At 45.4% G+C, this 25,209-nt stretch overlaps 1 protein-coding gene across 1 annotated transcript in view; it reads left to right on the top strand.

The window, feature by feature from the left end:
* The window catches only part of LOC309564371 (uncharacterized protein), a gene marked incomplete at its 3' end in the record, with an annotated part of 548,195 nt that overhangs the window by 444,882 nt on the left and 78,104 nt on the right, over positions 1 to 25,209 (top strand). Inside the window, exon 9 of the mRNA XM_082268998.1 lies at positions 797 to 1,882. Coding sequence (XP_082125124.1) covers positions 797 to 1,882 — 1,086 coding nt within the window. The remainder of the gene's footprint in view (positions 1 to 796; positions 1,883 to 25,209) is intronic.

Below are 25,209 nucleotides of genomic sequence, written 5' to 3'. Positions count from 1 at the left end.
CCTTCAATTTTGGAGGGAGTCACATCCGTTAAAAAAGGAGTGGGGCAAATTTACATGGGGGAGTTCTGCAGTCCTGTGACCTATTTTTAGCCAATGGCAGGGTAAATTCGGCTGTTGGCTGGTCCAGGCTCTGGATTGATCCCGACTTTAATATCAGGGTCCACTCAGATGCCTGGACTGGCAGCTGGCTCAGCCTCTCAGCAAGTTGATGGGAGACTGAGACAGCTGCTCCCACCCCCTGCACAGCTCAGTGCTCCAGTGAGCGCTGGAGTGACAGAGCAGAGAGCCAGTGACTGGCTCTGGGTGAATACCATCTGTTCCTCCCTGAATTGTCCAGATACAAACAGTGTGCCACAATCTTTTCTGCCTGGAGATCCTACAGGTCATCCTCCATCCTTTGGTGGATACTGTCTGTTCCTCCCTGCATTGTCCAAATACAAACTAGCTGCACTTCTAATATTCAACATGCTTTATTGCAAGTAAAGCAGACTGTGGCACTTCGCTTCACTGCCAGACCCTCTCCTACACTTACAACTTGCACCTTTATGACTAAGCCCTATTAGGGCGAAACACGTTGAAAATGTAGAAGAGGGACTTGCGGTGAAACAGTGTGCCACAATCTGGCCTTGGGAGTTTGCTACTTGCAATAAAGCTTGTGGCGTACTAAGAAGATGTTTACGAAAGACTGAGAACTGAGCGACCAGAAGACCGGTCCTTAATTGCACAGTTCTCAGACTAAGTATAAGTAGTTTTTGTTTGAGATTGAAGTCCTTTTATACCTTCCTATACCCCTCAGATGGACGATACAGAAGGTACAGTATGAAGAATCATCCTGCTTCATCTTTAGATGAGCAACTAGAAGATGATGACATTACAGCAGAATCTTCAGAAAGCAACCATGTGGTCCCAAGTTCACATCTATTACTTCCCGAAAGAGAAAGCTTCCTGTGTTCCGAGCCCGGTGAATCTTTTGACCAGAGAGTGGACCTCCACACACCCAAGAGGGATCACCAAAAAGAGAAGCCCTTTCCGTGTTCTGAATGCGGGAAATGTTTTTCCCAGAAACAGCAACTCGTTAGACACCAGAGAACTCATTCGGCTGAGCAGCCATTTTCCTGTTTGGAGTGCGGGAAATGTTTCACTGAAAAATGGATGTTGGTTAAACATCAGAACAGTCACTCCGGGGAGAAGCCATTTTCATGTTCTGAATGCGGGAGATGCTTTTCCCACAGAAGAAATCTTGCCTCACATCAGATGACTCACACGGGAGAGAGGCCGTATTCCTGTTCAGAGTGCGGGAAATGTTTTTCACAAAAGTCAACTCTGACCACCCATGAAAAAATTCACACGGGGGTGAAGCCGTATTCCTGCTCTGAATGTGGGAAATCTTTTTCTCATAAATCTTCTCTTATTGGACATGAAAAAGTCCACACTGGAGAGAAGCCGTTTTCATGTACGGAGTGCGGGAAGTGTTTTTCCCTAAAATCAAATCTTATCGCACATGAAAAAGTTCACACGGGGGAAAGGCCATTTTCATGTGCCAAATGTGGTAAAAGTTTTTCTATGAAGTCCAACCTTCTCAAACATGAAAAAGTTCATACAGGAGAGAAGCCATATCCATGCCTGGAATGTGGAAAAGCTTTCACCGATAGAACCCACCTTATTTTACATCAGAGAACTCACACGGGTGAGAAGCCCTTTTCCTGTAACGATTGTGGTAAGTGCTTTTCTCGGAAATCAAATCTTATCGAACATGAAAAAATTCACAGAGGGGAGAAGTCGTTTTCATGTGAATGTGGGAAACGGTTCTCAAAGAAGTCCTCTTATATGTCACATCTTAGTTCCCACAGGGAGGAACTTCCTTTATCGGGAGATGGAAGCTGAATTTCCTGTCTTGTGTTCATAAGGAAAGAAGGAACCTTTGTCTTTGAATATCGGGTGAAAGTTCCTTGAGTCTCGAGTAAAAACCTTAGTAAACGGACCCCATAGTGTCTTGAGCTTGGCCTTGCTCCACAAGGTGGAAAGGCCACCTTAAGATAAACTTGACCTCTCTTACCAAGACCGCACCAAACTTACTAAAACCTTAAACTGATAAGTCACCATCAGACATAAGTCTGTGTTAATTTTCAGCCAATTATAAAATATCTATCATTCTAGGACATCTCAGCATACCTACAAGAGGTCCACCAGGGGTCTCCAAACTTTTTAAACATAGAACCAGTTTACTGTCCTTCCAACTTTAGGAGGGCCAGTGGCCCAATATGGCCAGTGGCAGTAGAAAATGCCTCAGGCTTCTTGTAGGAGGAACAGTGCCGCATTGTTGGGATCAGTGGAAAAAATAGTACCCCATCATTGGTATAAGTGGGAGGAATAGTGCCCCATCATTGGTGTCAGTGGGAGGAATAGTGCCCCATCAGTGGGGTCAGTAGGAGGAATAGTGCTCCATTTTTGGTATTAGTGAGAGAAATAGTGTTCCATCGTTTATATCGGTTGAAGGAAGTATGGCCCATCATTGGTGCCAGTTGTCATCAATGAGAGGAATTTTGCCGTTGTCGGTGGAAAGAACGGTGCCTCATCATTGGTGTCAGGAGGAGGAAATAATTGCCTTTTATCAGTGAGAGGCATAGTGCCCCAAGGGGCGCATAAAAGCAAGCAAAGGGCCCTCAGGCTACAGTTTGGAGACCACTAATTCAGACTAAGGAGCAGGTTGACAGCAGCTGTACTCGATCGCCCTAAATTCTTTCATCACGCCTGGAAGGTATATACAAAATCCGCCTCTACAGACTGTTACATATCTGCTCTGCTTTCAGTGTCCTGTTCCAATGTGGTACCACTCTTCATTTTCCTTTAGATCAGGATTTTAAAAGTAATCTTCCCCTTGTTTTTGATTGTCACTCTAAAAAAAAAAAAAAAAAGTCAATAAAAAGTAGAATATTAAATTCTTTACTTTGGTTATGCTCATTCCATGTTCATATATTCAGCATAAATGAGTACACCCCAACAGATCTGTCAGAAAACCTTTACTTTCCTTTCAGAATCAACATTTTCTATGGGACACTATACTACAAAATACTCCCACAAATGCGGGCCATTGTTTTGCAAGCAAGACTTGTTAATTTGCACACACACAAAAAAGCATTTTTCCTTACAAATTCATTCAATTCCATGTTGCAAAAATGAATACACCCTAATGAAAGTCTAAGTGTAAGATTCTGGTACCTTTGGTACCCTTATTGCCCATTTTTCATTGCATATTGCGTCCCACCTTTTCAGTTAGGTGGAACGCATATACCTTTAAGCCGCATGACATCATCACTGAGCGCCGCTCTGAGCGGCTATTTCAATCGCCGGCTTTCTCTCACAGGTTGTTCGTTCAAACCGCATGCTTAACAGCCTTGTCTTATGCTGCCGGAGCCTCCAGCTATTCTCTTTACCTGGAACAGACCGAAACCTCGCTACTGATCCCGTATCTCGCTACCGGATCACTCCCTTACTACCAGACCCTTCTACTTACTAACCTCACTAGTGATAAGTACCCCACAGGGGATTCCTTCATAACAAACTTACACTATCTACTTCTGCACATTAAGGACTGTTACTATCTATGCATTACTAATCCTATCATCTACACTGTTACATAGATTGCTAGCTCTTGAGTCTACTACCATCTATCCTTGCACTGGGTTAGTCTCTCCTGTATATGTCATCTGCTGTCCTTACCACCTGTTACTATACATGATTACTAACCTATCTGCATTCTACCTATTACCATCTACCACTCTCCTGAACATTACTATCAAGTGCTTATCATTGCTATCACTGCTCACGCCTGTCCCTTCAGCACATCACCTCTATACTGTCATATACATCCTATCACTCCAGGAACATCTTATAGAGTGTATGTGTATTTGTATGCTGAAGCAGGCGGGTCCACAGTGATGAGTCTGGAGAGTTGGAGCTGGTAATTCAACACATCTCTACATTACTACTGAGTGGAGATTCTGCAGCTGCAAATCCAGCTCACTATAATAAAAATGCAGGAGCGTTACACTAAGAAGCAAAGCTAAATTTTAGACCACCAAATCTAATTACGAAGAATTCAACTACAGGTGAGAGTAATTATTCATTAAGCACTTAAGCCCCAGAAGATTTTACCCCCTTCCTGACCAGGGCCTATTTTGCGATTCGGCACTGCGTGACTTTAACGGACAATTGCGCGGTTGTGTGACGCTGTACCTGAACAAATTTGACGTCCTTTTTTTCCCACAAACAGAACTTTCTTTTGGTGGTATTTGATCACCTGTGCAATTTTTACTTTTTGAGCTATAAACAAAAAAAGAGCGTCAATTTTGCAAAAATAATATTTTTCACATTTTTTTATATGAAATTCCCCAAAAAAAAATATGTAAAAATCGAAATTTTTTAACATTTTAGGCCAATTTGTTTTATGCTACATATGTTTGGTAAAAAAAAATCGCAAAAAGCGTATTTTGATTGGTTTGCTCAAAAGTTATCGCGTTTACTAAGAAAGGGAAAGATTTCTGTCATTTTTGGTGTTTTTTTTTTTAACGCGTAATGGCTGCGATCTGCGATTTTTTTTGCGGTACTGCGACATTGCGGCGGACAGATCGGACCCTTGACTGACATTTTTGACACTTTTGGGGTTACCAGTGACATTACTACAGTAATCAGTGCAATACATATGCACTGTTACTGCAAAATGACACTGGCAGGGAAGGGGTTAACTTTATTGGGGAAGGAGGGGTTAAGTGTGTCTCTAGGGGCGTGCTTCTAACTGTGATTGGACATGGCTTCTGGTGTAGGAACAGTGATCAACGGTCCTACATAGTAGAACCGTATGATCACTATTCATACACAGGGGAGAATGACAGGCGGCTTGTTTACATTGGCCGCCTGCCTTTCTCTCTTCACGGCGGACGATCGCGAGTGACCGGCGGACATCGGGTCCGCCGGTCACACGCACGGACTTCCCAGGGAACGAGCCGGGGCGGGCACGCGCTCGCCCGCTATTGGCTCACAAGCAAGTGACAGGCTAGTGACGTACCCATACGTCACTTTGCCTGGCCGGGGCTGACCGTCGCAGTATATGTACTTGCGGCGGTCGGCAACCGGTTAAACAGGTGTCCAGCAGACAGTTGATTAAAAGGGCGTTACTTAACAAAGAAAACCCCTCCCATTTCATGCTGTCAGCAATGGCACCACATGGAAGTGAAATGTCACAAGGCCTGAGAAAGAAAAAAATGTATTTACACAAGAAAGGTGAAGGATAAAAGAAGATCAACAAAGCTTTACTTATCAGTCAGAATACTGTGGCAAAAGTGATACAACAATTTAACAAAGATGGAACTGCAACCATTTCACATAGACGTCCAAGCCGTCCACGGAAGTTAGCACCTCGACAGGAGCGTATTCTGATGAAAAAGGTTAAAGAAAATCCCCATACAAGCTCACTGCAGTTAGCTAAAGCAGTAAAAACCCAAACGTTGTTTCCCGTAACACAATTGTCAGGTCACCTGTGGTCAGGTGACAACTGCACCCTGTAGAGGACAGGGGTGCACCACAAGGTAGTGAACCCAATAGCTGACTGCTGCGGATGGACAGGGTGCGGAGTCTAAGGCCCAGCAGGTGTTCACTAGAGCCTCTAATGGTGAGGATGGCCTTCGCTGCAGCTGTACCCAGGTTGCGGCCCTTGGAGTATCCAGGTCATGCTCCGTAGGAAGGGAGGGGAAGCAGCCACTCAGGACACAAGGGATAGTGATGGGTCAGCCAAGGTCGGGGCAAACAGGCAGACGAGGGTAACCAAGAGGCAGGCCAAAGGTCAGGGTCACAGGCAAACAGGAGTATTCAGAGACGAACCAAAATCGGTACACAGCAAGGTAGATGTAGCACACGGCAGACAGGAACACAAGCTAACAAACAAAGTTGAACAGCAAAGCAGACCTGCAGTGCACTGGTTAATATAGACTTCCTGGAATGACCTGGGGTGGAGCCATACAGGGAGGAGAGACGATAAAAGGCAGCCAGAAAGAGAGTCAGGCCTCTAATGGAGACATGGAGGAGAAGGTAAGCTGCCAGACACTATTGCATGTCCATGACAACAATACATAGTTGTCACGTCTCCTGTAGCTGAGCGTAACGGAATTTAAGCGCCAACAGGTATTCACCAGAGCTCCTGTTGGTGGAGATGGATTTCGCTGCCTGTTGGCATCATGTTGCGGTCCTCATGGTCGCCCCACCATGAGGTGAGCGAGTTCAGTTTCGGGAGAAGAGGAACTGATAGGAATAGATGGAACTGTAGTCAAAGAAAGTCGTAAGCCAATGGGAAACGAGAGCTAGGAAGGTTGTCAGCCAAAAGGGAAATCGAGAGCCAGGAAGGTCATCAGCCAAAGCCAGGTCATACACGGAAACCAGAAGATAGCCAGCAGTGATGCACCTAGAAGCACAAACACACAAGCAAAGGACTGCAAGCCAACAGGTGGTATATATCCTGTGTGCAACCTCATCACTAAGCGACGCCCAGGAAGCAGCAGGAAGTAATGAAGCAATCAGAGTCTATAAAAGACAGCAGTCAGCACATGTCCAAGATGGCTGCAGACAGGAAGGCGAGGTAAGACCTTGACAACAGTACACTGCAGAGGAATGGCATGCATGGGTGTCATCCACGTAGGAAGCCTCTCCTAAAGCCCATGCATGAAAAAGCCTGCCTAGAATTTACCAGGGTCTATGCTGAAAAAGAAGAAGACTACTGGGACTCTCGAGTGATGAGACCATAATAAATGTTTTTGGAACTGATGGCTTCAAAACTGTATGCGCTGCAAAGAAGAGGAGTGCAAAGAAAAATGCATGATGTCTACAGTGAAACATGGTGGCAGTGTCCTTCTGTGGGGCAGCATGGGGGTCAGGTGTCAGTGCAGCGTCTCACTCAGGACACGTGGGAACTGCAAATGTATTACTTCTTTGTCATTGCTGTATTGCATGTCATTTTGCATTGCTACACCTGTTGTATCCCTGTTCATAGGCTGATCAAGTGTGCTTCTTACTTCCCACCACTAGATGGGGATAGCACCACTCTGGGATATCTATCCCAGCTCAGGCTCTATCTGTGGTCAGTTGTTCAGTTCAGGAAGTCAGTGTACGGATTAAAGAGGTTGTAAACCCACATATTTTTTTTTTCTTCACCCTGAAAGAGAAACACATAATGAGCTAGTATGCATCGCATACTAGCTCATTATGACATACTTACCTTAGAACGAGCCCCCGCCGTGCCACCCGCTTACCTCTATGACGGGCAACATGTCCAGTCGCCCGTCTTCCGGGATCGTGGCATCCGGCCATCTGATTGGCCAGAGCCACGGTGACGTCACTCCCGCGCATGCGCGCGGGAGCCGACGGTCACGGCACGGGGCTCTGAAGGAACGGCACGAGCGGCTATTCCTTCAGAGCGCATGTGCCAGTGACGTCACTGGCTGCATGTAAGGTAAATATCTCCTAAACCGTACATGTTTAGGAGATATTTACAGTACCTATAGGTAAGCCTTATCATAGGCTTACCTATAGGTACAACTTGCAGAGGAGGGTTTTCTTCCTCTTTAAGCACCATGTGAAGGTGAGAGAAGGTCAGTCCAGAGAGGGGACAAATTTAAAGTACTAAAACCAAAGGGTAAAAGCCACCAACCAGCTGCAAAGACCTTTGAGAATTAAGGTGAAGGATTTCTTAGCCACCGGCAACCTCACCGAGTGTCACTGGATTCAAAAGGTACCAGAAACCAAGTCACTTACCAAGTAAGCATTATACTGAACCACAGCCTGAGTCCAGGATTACTAAAGCCTATTAACAGTGGATCAGCAGAATTCCTCTATTTACCCAGAGACTGTATTCTATTTGGATGTTTGTACTGCAACCAAAACCAGTAACAGTAAAAGTTGTGAGTTGTATCCTACCACTGTCTACCTCATTCTTCAATATTGCTACTACAACTGGTTGTACCGCCATTAACGGTACTGGCGTCACGACAAATACCATCAAGGGACCCAGCCGCCACAAGCACTCTAAACACCGCTGTCATCACGGGCACCTCAACCACCATCTCGGCTGGTGTCTCCCTATCACAGAGTGTGCCCCGGAGGATTTCGTGCTGTCTTCCTCTTCACTGTGCGACCAGCCCAGGGAGGCTTTCTGCTAACCATGAGTAAACCGATGAACTGTATTATTGCTGTCTCTCATCGGCCCACCGTGCACCTCACGTGTCGCCCCTGTGGTTCTGGCACGTCGCATCAGGGAGCTGCATTTCATTGATGGTATCATAAATTCACAGATGTACTGCTCTATATTGAAAGAGAAGATGCTACCATTACTCAGTGCTCTTGGTCGTCGTGCACTTTTCCAACATGACAATGATCCAAAACACACTTCTAAGGCCATTGTTGCAACAGGGTGAAAGTGATTCAGTGGCCAAGTATGTCTCCTGATCTGAGCCCAATCGATCACCTATGGGGAATTTTGAATAGACAAAATGAGCATCAATCTCCATCCATCATCTAGGCTCCAAAAGAGGTCGTTCTTGAAGAATGGAAAAAGATCGATGTTGCAATATGTCGCCAACTTGTTCATTCCATGCCTAGAAGACTTGGTGCCGTCCTTACAAATCATGGAGGTCATACAAAATACTAGATGTAGTAGTTTTTTTTTTGTGGGGTGTATTCATTTTTGAATCAACTAATTTGAGTAAACCAGAAGATTTTATAATCTAAGTTATATTATTAACCTCGCTTTCGTGTAATGAGCTAAACAAATGTTCTATAAAACTCAGTTTTGTCAAAATTTTCGAAATTGTTCTTGTGTTCATTGAGATATTCAATAAAATCTTACTTTTCAAAAGGGGTGTACTCATTTATGCTGAGCATTGTATGCTGAAGTTTTATGTTAGTGCTCGGCAGATTTTATGGGTGGCTATCTTCTAATATGCTCTCCACCCTCACTGTAGGTCATATTGCCCACGCTGAGAAGCAGAGATGTATAGTAACTAAGTAGAACTACTTCACTACTGTACTTAAGTACCGAAAGGCGGTATCCGTACTTTCCTAGAGTAGAATTTTTTTCTCCTACTTCCACTTTTACTTCATTTTTTCGATGATTTCAATACTTCTACTCCGATATTTTTTTTTTGTGCTGCATAGTTACTATTATAAAAATTACCACTGCTAGAACAGTAGATGGCAGGTTTCATGAAGCTCAAAACATGTGTATTATCAGCGCATACGAAAATAAATGCTACTGTATGTATAAATAAAAGCTGCATTTGAAATAATAAAAAAACAATATGATGTTCAAACTTTTGACTTCTTTCTTTAATAACTACATAACACAGTACTTGTACTTTTACTTTCAGTACTTGAGTAGCAATTTTTCTTTCAAAACTACTGGTACTTTTACTTTCAGTACTTGAGTAGCAAAATTTTTAAAAAAACTACTTGCAATACTTAAAGCGGAGTTCCGGGCACAGAAGTCGTTTTTTACTAAACATACCCCCGGGACAGTCAGGGCTAGCACATTCCACAATGGCTAGCCTCTGATCTGTCCCGGTTCGCACTTACCTTTTAGAAGAAATACTTACTTATAAAATTTCTTCCACAGCGTTTCCATCTCTCTTGTGGGCAGCTGAAGCCGGCGCGGTCCTCTTCTGTGTCTTCTTCCGCGTCTTCTTGTCCCAGAATGCGCCTGCACCGGCCCCTCTCGTCACTTCCTCCACAGCTTCTGGGCATGCCCAGAAGCTGTTTAGCAGGGGAATGCGGCGTCGCCCGGAAATGACGAGCGGGGCCGGTGCCGTCGCATTGATTCCTGGGAGCGATGACGTTCAGCTCCCAGGAATTATAGCGAGACAGGAAGTGACGGGGGGAGCCGCGGCTCCGAGGGAGGAAGTACTCTGAGGTGAGTATCTTCGATCTTCAATTACAAAGCAAGTAAACAAAAAAAAATAACTATCCAATTCCTTTTCAGGTGAGGTCTACCTAGCGGAGGGGCACAAAAAAAATATTGTTTTTGTGCCCGGAACTCCGCTTTAAGTACAAAAAATGTTGAATACTTTAGTACTTCTACTCAAGTCACTTTTTGATCGAGCACTTCCACTTCTACTCAAGTCACTTTTTGATCGAGCACTTCCACTTCTACTCAAGTCACTTTGTTGATCGAGCACTTGTACTTTTACTTAAGTATGGGTTTCGAGTACTTTATACAACTCTGCTGAGAAGTATTATACATGTGTAGTGCCCATCGTAAGGGAGCTTGGACAAGATTCATGGATTGTTAGAAGATCACAGAATGGTGAGCTCTGAAGACTTGTTACAAGTGGTTTAGAAATGATGGTCCAATGAGAAGTAATATAAGTATGCCTTTGTGATAAAGGGAAATTCAATTCCATTATTGTATGTCAGGATTTTCCAACTTTTTGACTCTCCGGAGCCAGACTGGAAGAAGAGGAATTCTCTTGGACATAAAAAAAAACATTAACAATAAGGCCCCATTTACACTTTGCGATGTTGCTGCGCACGATTCGAAATCAAACTGCAATCGTGGCAAAACGCACCACGCATGTTAAAGCTTGTCTGAGAGGTCAGAAAAAAAGGGGCGGAGAGCTGAAGTCACACACTTCAGAGCTCGGTGAGGACTGGTCTGTGAGCTGATTGAAGGGATGGGACACGCCCCTCTTCACACAGCTCACAGGAACAGAGCGGAGGCTGCCAATCAGTTGGAGGTCCCTCCCCTGTCACCTTTTTTTTCTCTTGGTGTCAGGAAAACTTGTCAGAAGTAATTCATGCTGATAGCAGACAGGAACTGCAACCATCTCACAGAGACGTCCAGGCTGTCCACGGAAGGTAAAACCTCGACAGGAGCGTCTTCTGATGACAAGTATTGAAGAACAAAGCAGCAGACAGAAATTACACTAATGGCACTTTTCCACTGCAAGTACCGGCTCGGCTCTACTCGGCCCTGCTTGGCCCGGTTTGCTTTTCCACTGCTGGTACCGCATGGTACGGTGTTGGAACGGTTCGGTACGGTACGGTATGGTTTGCTTTTCCACTAAAGTAGTACTAAAGTTAAGTGGGTGGGATAACAACGGGGTGGGTGGGATTCTCTGACCAATCAGTGGCTAGTAGTGACTGCATGCAAAGGATTGTGGGATATGCCACCGGGTATGGTACCTCTTGGAACCACAATCGAGGTGGTACCTCTTGGAACCACAATTTGAGAGCCGAACCGTTCGGTTCCATGCAGTGGAAAAGCGCCGCCGTACCGTACCGAACCGTTCCTACACCATACCATGCGGTACCAGCAGTGGAAAAGCACAAAAGCGAACCGAACCGTTCGGTTCCATGCAGTGGAAAAGCGTCGCCGTACCGTACCTTACCGAACCGTTCCTACACTATACCATGCGGTACCATGCAGTGTAAAAGCACAAAAGGGAGCCGAACCGTTCGGTTCCATGCAGTGGAAAAGCGCCGCCGTACCGTACCGTACCATACCGAACCGTTCCTACACTATACCATGCGGTACCAACAGTGGAAAAGCACAAAAGCGAGCCGAACCATTCGGTTCCATGCAGTGGAAAAGCGCCGCCGTACCGTACCGAACCGTTCCTACACCGTACCATGCGGTACCAGCAGTGTAAAAGCACAAAAGCGAGCCGAACCGTTCGGTTCCATGCAGTGGAAAAGCGCCGCCGTACCGTACCGAACCATTCCTACACTATACCATGCGGTACCAGCAGTGGAAAAGCACAAAAGCGAACCGAACCGTTCGGTTCCATGCAGTGGAAAAGCGCCGCCGTACCGTACCGAACCATTCCTACACTATACCATGCGGTACCAGCAGTGGAAAAGCACAAAAGCGAGCCGAACCGTTCGGTTCCATGCAGTGGAAAAGCGCCGCCGTACCGTACCATACCGAACCGTTCCTACACTATACCATGCGGTACCAGCAGTGTAAAAGCACAAAAGGGAGCCGAACCGTTTGGTTCCATGCAGTGGAAAAGCGCCTCCGTACCGTACCGTACCGAACCGTTCCTACACCGTACCATGCGGTACCAGCAGTGTAAAAGCACAAAAGCGAGCCGAACCGTTCGGTTCCATGCAGTGGAAAAGCGCCGCCGTACCGTACCGAACCGTTCCTACACCGTACCATGCGGTACCAGCAGTGTAAAAGCACAAAAGCGAGCCGAACCGTTCGGTTCCATGCAGTGGAAAAGCGCCGCCGTACCGTACCGAACCATTCCTACACTATACCATGCGGTACCAGCAGTGGAAAAGCACAAAAGCGAACCGAACCGTTCGGTTCCATGCAGTGGAAAAGCGCCGCCGTACCGTACCGAACCATTCCTACACTATACCATGCGGTACCAGCAGTGGAAAAGCACAAAAGCGAGCCGAACCGTTCGGTTCCATGCAGTGGAAAAGCGCCGCCGTACCGTACCATACCGAACCGTTCCTACACTATACCATGCGGTACCAGCAGTGTAAAAGCACAAAAAGGAGCCGAACCGTTTGGTTCCATGCAGTGGAAAAGCGCCTCCGTACCGTACCGTACCGAACCGTTCCTACACCGTACCATGCGGTACCAGCAGTGTAAAAGCACAAAAGCGAGCCGAACCGTTCGGTTCCATGCAGTGGAAAAGCGCCGCCGTACCGTACCGAACCGTTCCTACACCGTACCATGCGGTACCAGCAGTGTAAAAGCACAAAAGCGAGCCGAACCGTTCGGTTCCATGCAGTGGAAAAGCGCCGCCGTACCGTACCGAACCATTCCTACACTATACCATGCGGTACCAGCAGTGGAAAAGCACAAAAGCGAACCGAACCGTTCGGTTCCATGCAGTGGAAAAGCGCCGCCGTACCGTACCGAACCATTCCTACACTATACCATGCGGTACCAGCAGTGGAAAAGCACAAAAGCGAGCCGAACCGTTCGGTTCCATGCAGTGGAAAAGCGCCGCCGTACCGTACCATACCGAACCGTTCCTACACTATACCATGCGGTACCAGCAGTGTAAAAGCACAAAAAGGAGCCGAACCGTTTGGTTCCATGCAGTGGAAAAGCGCCTCCGTACCGTACCGTACCGAACCGTTCCTACACCGTACCATGCGGTACCAGCAGTGTAAAAGCACAAAAGCGAGCCGAACCGTTCGGTTCCATGCAGTGGAAAAGCGCCGCCGTACCGTACCGAACCATTCCTACACTATACCATGCGGTACCAGCAGTGGAAAAGCACAATAGCGAGCCGAACCGTTCGGTTCCATGCAGTGGAAAAGCGCCGCCGTACCGTACCATACCGAACCGTTCCTACACTATACCATGCGGTACCAGCAGTGTAAAAGCACAAAAGCGAGCCGAACCGTTCGGTTCCATGCAGTGGAAAAGCGCCACCGTACCGTACCATACCGAACCGTTCCTACACTATACCATGCGGTACCAGCAGTGTAAAAGCACAAAAGCGAGCCGAACCGTTCGGTTCCATGCAGTGGAAAAGCGCCGCCGTACCGTACCGAACCGTTCCTACACCGTACCATGCGGTACCAGCAGTGTAAAAGCACAAAAGCGAGCCGAACCGTTCGGTTCCATGCAGTGGAAAAGCGCCGCCGTACCGTACCGAACCATTCCTACACTATACCATGCGGTACCAGCAGTGGAAAAGCACAAAAGCGAACCGAACCGTTCGGTTCCATGCAGTGGAAAAGCGCCGCCGTACCGTACCGAACCATTCCTACACTATACCATGCGGTACCAGCAGTGGAAAAGCACAAAAGCGAGCCGAACCGTTCGGTTCCATGCAGTGGAAAAGCGCCGCCGTACCGTACCATACCGAACCGTTCCTACACTATACCATGCGGTACCAGCAGTGTAAAAGCACAAAAAGGAGCCGAACCGTTTGGTTCCATGCAGTGGAAAAGCGCCTCCGTACCGTACCGTACCGAACCGTTCCTACACCGTACCATGCGGTACCAGCAGTGTAAAAGCACAAAAGCGAGCCGAACCGTTCGGTTCCATGCAGTGGAAAAGCGCCGCCGTACCGTACCGAACCATTCCTACACTATACCATGCGGTACCAGCAGTGGAAAAGCACAATAGCGAGCCGAACCGTTCGGTTCCATGCAGTGGAAAAGCGCCGCCGTACCGTACCGAACCATTCCTACACTATACCATGCGGTACCAGCAGTGTAAAAGCACAAAAGCGAGCCGAACCGTTCGGTTCCATGCAGTGGAAAAGCGCCACCGTACCGTACCGAACCGTTCCTACACCGTACCATGCGGTACCAGCAGTGGAAAAGCACAAAAGCGAGCCGAACCGTTCGGTTCCATGCAGTGAAAAAGTGCCGGCGTACCGTACTGAACCGTTCCTACACCGTACCATGCGCTACCAGCAGTGGAAAAGCGCCGCCGTACCGTACCATACCGAACCGTTCCTACACCATACCATGCGGTACCAGCAGCGGAAAAGCAAAAAAAAAACATTCCTACACCATACCATGCGGTACCAGCAGTGGAAAAGCACAAAAGCGAACCGAACTGTTCGGTTCCATGCAGTGGAAAAGCGCCGCCATACCGTACCGTACCGAACCGTTCCTACACCGTACCATGCGGTACCAGCAGTGGAAAAGCACAAAAGCGAACCGAACCGTTCGGTTCCATGCAGTGGAAAAGCGCCGCCGTACCGTACCGAACCATTCCTACACCATACCATGCGGTACCAGCAGTGTAAAAGCACAAAAGCGAGCCGAACCGTTCGGTTCCATGCAGTGGAAAAGCGCCATTAGTGCTCTTATCTGGGTTAAAGCGAACTTCCACCCAAAAGTGGAACTTCCGCTCATTTGCCCCCCCCCCCCCGCATCCGGTTCCACATTTGGCACCTTTCAGGGGGGAGGGGGGAACGGGTACCTGTTTTTGACAGGTACCCTTACCTACTTCTAGGAGACGGCGCTGTCCCTCATAAGTTTGGCCCCCTCCTCCTTCCCCCGCCGCCGAGCAAATCGGAATGCGCAGCATGAACAGTAGGGACCCGCCCATAAAGCCGCAAAGGCTTCACTGCCGGGGTTCCCTTACCGGTTTTTGGCGGCAGCAGCACCCGACAGCCAATGGAAACATCGGCTGCGGTGCCGACATCGCTGGACTCCAGGACAGGTCAGTGTCTTAATATTAAAAGTCAGCAGCTACAGTAAGTCTTATTTTTTGGATGGGGGAGGCTGGAACACCGCTTTAAGTAGGCTTCATAGAGGCATATGCTTTGTTCATATTTCATGTCTGAGGTTTACAACCACTTTAATGTTATTGCAAAAGTTGGTGATCCTGCCATAAAGGTTCAGGGACTTCCTCATGAAGGGTGCCAACGCTCGGCACCTGTCTCAGAATTGTGCTCCTGCCTTGTCGCCCCGTTACGTGCTCCCCAGATGGGCGCTAGAAGCAGAAGTGCCAACACACCTCGCACAGGCATAGTCAAGATGTGGACCTCACAGTCTTTGATGGATGTCCCTTTTTCTATAACCCCCATTGTATTCATACAGCCAGTCGGGCAGTTATTTGACAGGGCAGTTGACAGACAAAATCACTAAGAGCCAATCAGAGTGGCTCTGTACCTTTTGATCGCTGTGATTGGTTCATGAGTGTAAATAAACTGTAAATAATTTGTAAACACAAGTGTAAACAAAAAAAAACAACCATTCCCCATCCTCTGATCAGGTCACTCTGTCAGATAAAGTTTATTCTGGACAGGAGGATCAATAAAGTTCTTTTTTTTTTTGTTTAATTTCTGTTTATTGAAAATTTTTGCAAGAAAACAGAGAAAAAATCAAGTTCTTAATCATAGCTCTGCCTACTAATTTCTGATCCCCCTCCCCCATTCTAGCATGGCAAGAAGGCAACTAGAAGCACCCCCACCCACCTATCCAGCCAATAAATAAATGTCTCTGGCTGGAATGTCTCTACTATTCTTCATATTATCCTACAGATGCAACAACAGCTGATATAGAAGAAAAAAACTGTAATAAAATCCATTACACCACATCCTCCCTCTAGAGGCCGCTGTCTCCTCTCTATCATCAGTTATCTCCTCCCATTTCCGCCCTGTGGCGGCCGCACTTCCGCTGTGTATGTTTTATGCTGGTTAGTAACGCCCAGCTGTGTGGTTGGACAATCTGCCAGCTGGTAGGCGGGGCAGCGTGCGGAGTCATCAGTAAAAGGCGACCGCAGTGAGAGAACAGGAAGTGTCTTCAGTACAGGAGGAGTGGCGGCCATTTTATTGTTGCGCGCATAGTGCTACCATTTCAAAAAAAATAATAATATTAGCAAAATAGTGTTAGTGATCAATATGTTGGACTAATATTAAGTTATTTTTGTTTGTTGCTATACAAAAAAAGTTTACTTTGCAGCTATTGTGTTCTTGCTGTGAGAACGGCTGCCATTTTGTTGTAGTCCATAGTTGAGGACATGAAGTAGTTTTATCTGTTTCAGAATCCTCCTGCTGGGGGTGTGAGGCTGAAGAGTGTGTGCAGAGCAAGGAGGAGGTGGTAATAACATTCATATATTTTTTATTGTTAGAGAAGGGGGTTCAGCATTCTCTGTGCACTGGATGGGGAAGGGTGGGGGGTGTTCATTAACCACTTAAGGACCAGGCCTATTTCTGACATTTGTTGTTTACAAGTTAAAATCTGTATTTTTTGCTCGAAAATTACTTGGAACCCCCCCAAACATTATATATATATCATTTTTTTTTCTTTCTTTTTAGCAGAGACCCTAGAAAATAACATAGAGATTGTTGCAATACTTAATGTCACACGGTATTTGCGCAGCAGTCTTAAAAACGCAATTTTTTGGGAAAAAATATTTTTTTTTGAATTAAAAAATAAGAAAACAGCAAAGTTAGATAATTTATTTTCTATAATGTGAAAGATAATGTTACGCCGAGTAAATAGATACTCAACTGCACGCTCGTGGAATGGCGACAAACATTGGTACTCAAAAAGCCCCATAGGTGACGCTTTAACCACTTTAAGACCGGAAGGATTTTCCCTCTTAAAGCGGAGTTCCACCCTGGATTTTTTTTTTTTTTTTTTTTAACCACTTAAGCCCCGGAAGATTTTACCCCCTTCCTGACCAGGGGGTATTTTGCGATTCGGCACTGCGTGACTTTAACGGACAATTGCGCGGTCGTGCGACACTGTACCCAAACAAATTTGACGTCCTTTTTTTCCCACAAACAGAGCTTTCTTTTGGTGGTATTTGATCACCTGTGCGATTTTTTTGATCACGCGCTATAAACAAAAAAAGAGCGTACATTTTGCAAAAATAGCAATAGTTTTCACTTTTTTTTATATGAAATTCCCCCCCAAAAAAAATGTAAAAATCAAAATTTTTTAACATTTTCGGCCAATTTGTTTTATGCTACCTATGTTTGGTAAAAAAAATCGCAAAAAGCGTATTTTGATTGGTTTGCGCAAAAATTATCGCGTTTACTAACTATGGGAAAGATTTATGTCATTTATATTGTTTTTTTTTTTTACTAGTAATGGCGGCGATCTGCGATTTTTTTTTTTTTTGCGGGACTGCGACATTGCGGCGGACAGATCGGACCCCTGACTGACATTTTTGGGGGGACCAGTGACATTACTGCAGTAATCAGTGCTATAAATATGCACTGTTACTGTAAAAATGACACTGGCAGGGAAGGGGTTAACACTGTGGGTGATCAATGGGTTAAATGTAAGCCTAGGGGAGTGATTCTAACTGTATGGGGGCGTGGCTTTTGAAATGCTCATAGAGACCTGTTATCCTATATAGAAGGATCACAGGCGCTCTGTGATCATTCCAGGGAGAAGAACGGTCGGCTGTGTTTACAACAGCTGACCGTTCTTCTCTCTCAGCGGGGAGCGATCGCGAGTGTCAGGTGGCAATCGGAGCCACCGGCCCCGTGCATTGGAGTCCCCACTGCTGAGCAGGGGCAGGAGCGCTCCGCCCCCTAGCAGCAGGCGCGTGACCAATGTAGGGCTACGTCGGTTCGCGCAGCAGGGCCAGCCCGCCGCAGTAAAAGTGGGCGGTCCTTAAGTGGTTAAAGCATCGCCGATGGAGATTTTTAAATACCGTAGTATGTCACCATCCACAAGTGTGTGTACTTTTTAAATCGTGAAATATTGGATATTTATTTATTTGGCGTAACGTCATCTTTTATATTTTATTAAATGACTGGGTATTATATTATGTTTTTGTGCATTAAAATTCATTAAAGTGTATTTTTTCCCAAAAATATGCGTTTTAAAAACCGCTGCGCAAATACAGCGTGACATAAAAAAATTGCAACAGCTGCCTTTTTTTTTTTTTTTTCTTTTTTTTTTAAATATATAATGTTTGGGGGGTTCTAAGTAATTTTATAGGAAGAAGATGTTGATTTTTACATGTATGTGGGAAGTGTCAGAATGGCCGGGGCTAAAATATGTTCTGAAATGGTCCCGGTCAAATGATAAGATTTGGTACTGACAAAATCAGCGTAAAGATGAAAGCTTCATGATGTTTTCCTTCAGCTTTTGTCATAACCACTACGGATGTCATTATACTGTTTGGATTTTCTTTGTAATGCATAATGCTTTAAATAAATGTTTTTTAAATAGGATTTTATTAGTTTACCGTATTTTCCGGCGTATAAGACGACTGGGCGTATTAGACGACCCCCCTAATTTTCATCTACCAGTAATATTTATACTTAGGTTACCTTGGAGATATTATACTCGGCGTATAAGACGACCCCCCATTTTTGGGCGATTTTTTTGAGGTTCAAAAGTAGTCTTATACGCCAGAAAATACAGTATTTCAAGTACAGGCTTTGACATAGCAGTGGGAATATTTAGAAGGACACATAAATCTGTTGGTGAGCCAGCCGGTCCTCACATTAACAGATAGGCTAGAAAAAGACGTCATTGGATTTCTTTGAAATGTGTTTTAAGTGATGATGTTGATGTTTTTTCAGATGTAATTAGTTGTACACACCAACCCGTGTTCTAATTATGAGCTGTAAAATGCGAATACGTGAAAGTATATAGAAGGACACAAGGATCTGTAGAAGGACATCATGATGGAGAAGCGGCCGCCCCTCACATCACCGGGTAAAAAGAGACTTTAATTTCTTGTATTGAGAATCCACCTAGATGCACACATCCTCCGATCTATGGACTTAGTGTATCAGGTTTCTATAAGGTGTCAGGGTGTCACAGGTTGTATCTCCATGGAGGAGTGGGAGTATATAGAAGGACACAAGGAACTCTACAAGGACGTCATGATGGAGAAGCGGCCGCCCCTCACATCACCGGGTAACAGGAGACATTAATTTCTTGTATTGAGAATCCACCTAGATGCACACATCCTCCGATCTATGGACTTAGTGCATCAGGTTTCTATAAGGTGTCAGGATGTCACGGGTTGTATCTCCATGGAGGAGTGGGAGTATATAGAAGGACACAAGGACCTCTACAAGGACGTCATGATGGAGAAGCGGCCGCCCCTCACATTACAGGGTAAGAGGAGACTTTCATTTCTTGTAAAGGAGAGAAGAGTATTGAGGATCCCCCTAGATACACACATCCTCTGATCTATGGACATAGTGTGTCAGGTCACGCAGTGATGGCGAACCTTGGCACCCCAGATGTTTTGGAACTACGTTTCCCATGATGCTCATGCACTGTGCAGTATAGTGGAGCTTAATGGAAAATGTAGTTCCAAAACATCTGGGGTGCCAAGGTTCGCCATCACTGAGGTGTCAGGATGTCACTGTCTATTTCTCCATGGAGGAGTGGGAGTATATAGAAGGACACAAGGATCTCTACAAGGACGTCATCATGGAGAAGCGGCCGCCCCTCACATCACCGGGTAAGAGGAGACTTTCATTTCTTGTATTGAGGATCCACTTAGATACACACATCCTCTGATATAAAGACATAGTGTGTCAGGATCCTATAAGGTGTCAGGATGTCACAGGTTGTATCTCCATGGAGGAGTGGGAGTATATAGAAGGACACAAGGACCTCTACAAGGACGTCATGATGGAGAAGCGGCCGCCCCTCACATCACCGGGTAAGAGGAGACTTTCATTTCTTGTATTGAGGATCCACTTAGATGCACACATCCTCTGATCTATGGACATAGTGTGTCAGGTTCCTATAAGGCAGTGGTCCTCAACTCCGGTCCTCGGGACCTGCTAACAGGCCAGATTTTTAGTATTACCTTGGGGAGATGCAGACTAGAATACTGCAATCACTGAGCAGCAAATTACATCACCTGTGATGTAATTTAGAATTCTTGCAAACCTGGCCTGTTAGTGGGCCCCGAGGACCGGAGTTGAGGACCACTGCTATGAGGTGTCAGGATGTCACAGGTTGTATCTCCATGGAGGAGTGGGAGTATCTAGAAGGACACAAGGATCTCTACAAGGACGTCATGATGGAGAAGCGGCCGCCCCTCACATCACCGGGTAAGAGGAAACTTTAATTTCTTGTAAAGGAGAGAAGAGTATTGAGGATCCCCCTAGATACACACATCCTCTGATCTATGGACATAGTGTGTCAGGTCACGCAGTGATGGCGAACCTTGGCACCCCAGATGTTTTGGAACTACGTTTCCCATGATGCTCATGCACTCTGCAGTATAGTGGAGCTTAATGGAAAATGTAGTTCCAAAACATCTGGGGTGCCAAGGTTCGCCATCACTGAGCTAAGGTGTCAGGATGTCACTGTCTATTTCTCCATGGAGGAGTGGGAGTATATAGAAGGACAAAAGGATCTCTACAAGGACGCCATGATGAAGAACCGGCCGCCCCTCACATCACCAGGTAACAGGAGACATTAATTTCTTGTATTGAGGATCCACCTAGATACTCACATTCTCTGATATAAAGACATAGAAACAATGTATTCAGTCAGTGTGTGTGTTTCCTACAGATGGATCCAGTAACAGAAATCCCCCAGAGAGATGTCCCCGTCCTCTGTATTCCCGGGACTCCACACAGGAAGATCAGGAGATCCCTCAGGAAGATCAGGTAGATGGAACTAAATGCTTTACAGCAACCCTTATACAAAGGCTTAGTGGGTCTTGGTTAATAAATGTAATTTCTGTATTGTTAGAATGAAGATATGATTATTATTAAAGTTAAAGATGAAGAAGATCTGTACATGGAGGGTGATGAGGAGGAGGAAATCTCTCCAGAGATCAGTACAGGTGAGTAATAAACAGTAAATCCAGAGAAGAGTCCCAGATTCTCCTTGTTCAGTCGCTACAACAATCTCTTCTTCTCCCCCCTCCTCTGTCAGTAGACAGTAATGGGGGGACAGTATGTGCCCAGTGGAAGTCGGGGCCATCAGCCTCTATTAGGCTTCATGTATAGTACAGCTCCTAAACTTACGGTTAGGAACTTTTAGCCTCCTAAACTCAACTCAATAAAAGCCTATGTGTCCATGTACACATAGGCTTTTAGCATTGTTTAGGAGCAGTTAGGGGAGGTCAACCACCCTCTCCTAAACATGGAAGAATCACGTTCAGGATAGGAACGGTTTGACTGTTGGCTACAAAACTGTGGCAAAATCACTCCACCGTTTTGCGCTTTCCCACGGTGCATTATGGCCAAGTGTACATGAAGCCTTAGACTCCGGCTCTCCTCCTCTCATCACGTCATTGTGTGTGGCCAGCCAAGAGACGTGACCAGGAGGATCAGAATACCAGAGGATCAGCTGAGCTGGGGGTTACTACTGAGCGGGGGATCAGCAGAGCTGGGGGTTACTACTGAGCGGGGGATCAGCAGAGCTGGGGGTTACCACACACTCTCTGGGGTTTCTCATACATCTCAGTACAGGGGGCTTCACTCTCATCTTTATTCACAGACCCCACAACCACTCAGAGAGATGTCAAAGATGAAGAGAAGGAAGAAGGACATGTGAGGATTAAAGATGAGGAGGCTCCTGTAGTGATCGGCGTGGGTGAGTAATAAACTCTAAATACAGAAAGTATTTATAGACTTCTCCATGTGATAGCGCTGACCTTTTATATAAAGAAATGGTTGTTCTGCCTGCAGACTGCCGCAGAGATCCGCTTGTCCCAGATTTATCAGCTGTCCTATTACACATTCTGTCATTACACAGAAAGGTCTGTTTGTATTTCTTACAGATGCCCATAGGAACCAGAACACCACCGAGGGATGGCCCAGTCCTCGGTATCCCCAGACTTCCACACAGGATGATCAGGTAGGTGGAACACTGCGTTTAACCGCTTCAGCTCCGGAAGGTTTTACCCCCCTTAATGACCAGGCCATTCTTTTGCGATTCGGCACCGCGTTACGTTAACTATCAATTTGCGACGCCGTACCTAAATACAATTAATGTCCTTTTTTCCCCCACAAATAGTGCTTTCTTTTGGTGGTCACCTCTGCGTTTTTTAGATTTTGCACTATAAGCAAAAAAAAAAAAAGAGCGACAATTTTGAGAAAAAAAAAAAAAACATTATTTTTTGCTTTCTGCTATAAAGCATTCCCAATAAAAAAAAAATTAAAAAATCAAATGTTTTTATCAGTTTAGGCCAATTTGTATTCTGCTGCATATTTTTGGTAAGAAAAAATCCCAAAAAGCGTATATTAACCACTTTAAGACCAGAAGGATTTTCCCCCTTAATGACCAGGCCATATTTTGCGATTCGGCACTGCGTTATTTTAACTGAAAATTGTGCAATCGTGCGACGCTGTACCCAAATAAAATTGATGTCCTTTTTTTCCCACAAATAGAGCTTTCTTTTGGTGGTATTTGATCACCTCTGCGGTTTTTATTTTTTGCGCTATAAACAAAAAAATAGCAACAGTTCCAAAAAAAAAACAATATTTTTTACATTCTGTTATAAAACATTCCCCCAAAAAATGTTTAAAAAAATCTAAATTTTTAATCCTTTTAGGCCAATTTGTTTTCTGCTGCATATTTTTGGTAAAAAAAAAAAATTGCAATAAAATGTATTTTGATTGGATTGCGCAAAAGTTATCGAGTCTACAAACTAGGGGAAAGATTTATGTTATTTTTATTTTTATTTTACAAGTAATGACAGCGATTTTTAGTGGGACTGCGGCAGACACATCGAACCCCTAACTGACATTTTTGACACTTTTGGGGGGACCAGTGACATAACTACATTACTACAGTAATCAGTGCTAAAAATATGCACGGTTACTGTAATAGTGATGGCGCTGGCAGGGAAGGGGTTAACCTAGGGGTGAGCAAAGGGTTGTGAGCCTAGGGGAGTATTTTCTAACTGTGTGTGTGGGGGGGGGGGGACTAGTGAAATGATCATAGAGACATGTGATCCTATATAGAAGGATCACAGGCGCTCTGTGATCATTGCAGGGAGAAGAACAGTCAGATGTGTTTACAACAGCCGACCGTTCTCCTCTCTCAGTCGGGAGCGATCGCGAATGCCCGGCGGCATTCGCTTTCGCCGGTCCCGTGGATCGGCTGCCCCACTCGCCCCCCCCCCAGCACCACTCCCGCGACCGATGTACCCCTACATCGATTCGCGCAGTCGAGCCAGCCTGCCGCAGTAAAACTTCGGCGGGCGGTGGGTCGGCAAGTGGATAAACATCTAGGGCGATCAAAGGGTTAAATGTGTGCTTAATCAGTGTTTTTGTGTTTGCTATGTGGTGCTTTTACTAAGGGATGTGCTGGATTTTATTCGCAGGGAAACAAATTCCAGCACATCCCCACTGACAGGACAGAGCTCTGCCCAGCTTACATAGGCAGAGCTCTATCTTTTTCCTCTCCTCGACGATCAGTCGGTGCCGGCGGTTATCCATTTGCCGGCATTCGCTAATTGGCTTCTGCTGTGACCAATCACAGCACAAGCGGAGCATGCACACTCCCCCTACCCGGAAAAGCAGAATCATGTATGTATGAGATATGTATATATATATATGTGTATATATATGTATATATATATATGTGTGTATATATATGTATATATATATGTGTGTATATATATATATATATATATATATATATATATATATATATATATATATATGTGTGTGTATATATATATATATGTATGTATATATATATATATACACATACATACACACATATATATATATATATATATAATGATTCTGTGCAGCTGGCCTTCACTGTAGCAGTAAAGCTACAGTGCATGGTCGGCAACTGATTATAGATCCTATTGTATATTTACCATATCTGTCCATGTACTGTATATGCCAGTTATACAACTATTTCTTTTGCTTCTTGCACAAATAAAACAATTATTTTTAGCCCTGAATATTTGTCTAATTGTGTGTTATTCAGAGTGAAAATGTGATCAAAGTCGAAGTTAAAGAGGAAGCAGAAGAGTCGTATGTGGGAGGCGGTGAGCTGTGTAAAGGAGAGGAAATCCCTCCAGAGATTGGAATAGGTGCGTAATAAAAAATATAGTAAGGAGTGGGACGGGAGTCACTTTGGTTGGGGGGGGGGGGCCAGTGGAGCGCAGCTTACCTTATAGAGATTGGGAAATCCCTCTCTTAGCCCCCTAGGCCCCTCTTATGTGCAAGTCACACTGTGTCTATTAGGGACACAGGGTGACCAAAAAGCCCGGTCTGGCCTGCCCAAACCAGACTTCCACAGGCTGATCGGCTATGAGTGCTCCATGTGCCCTGCCGGGACAAACTTACAAACTCTGTGGAACTTTGTCAAAGAGGCTGCCAGGATGGATTGACTCTTTGGGACTTGTTACCCGACTAACTCAGGCACAGACCGATTGAAGGTCTGGTACCTGGTTAGTCTACCTTTGGGGGGAAGACTCATCGTCACTGGGAAAGAAAGACAGACACTATATGTGGGGCCCTTGGGGTAATGTTACTTTGGATTTAAGTCCATGTCTCTCCAAGACAGTAAGACTCCAGATCCTAATATCATCAGCTCAACCACCTGTCTTCCACACATTGTTGAATATGCTGATCTACTCACCTGTTATCTACTGTGGGTTCTGTGTTTACATTCATGATAATGTGTTTTGTAATTCAGGAGCTCGAGGACAGCAGTCTGCTAGTTAATTGGCTCAGGTTGATTGAATCATTGTCCTCTATTAGTTGCTGGTGGAAAAGTGGAATACCGTTTGTGTTGGTGGTTCATTAGATAATTAGTACA

Source organism: Pelophylax lessonae (genome assembly GCF_965119305.1).
Source record: "Pelophylax lessonae genome assembly, chromosome: 9".
Lineage (NCBI taxonomy): Eukaryota > Metazoa > Chordata > Amphibia > Anura > Ranidae > Pelophylax > Pelophylax lessonae.
Note: the sequence above shows the minus strand (reverse complement) of the source record. Positions and strands in the feature narration are given on the sequence as shown.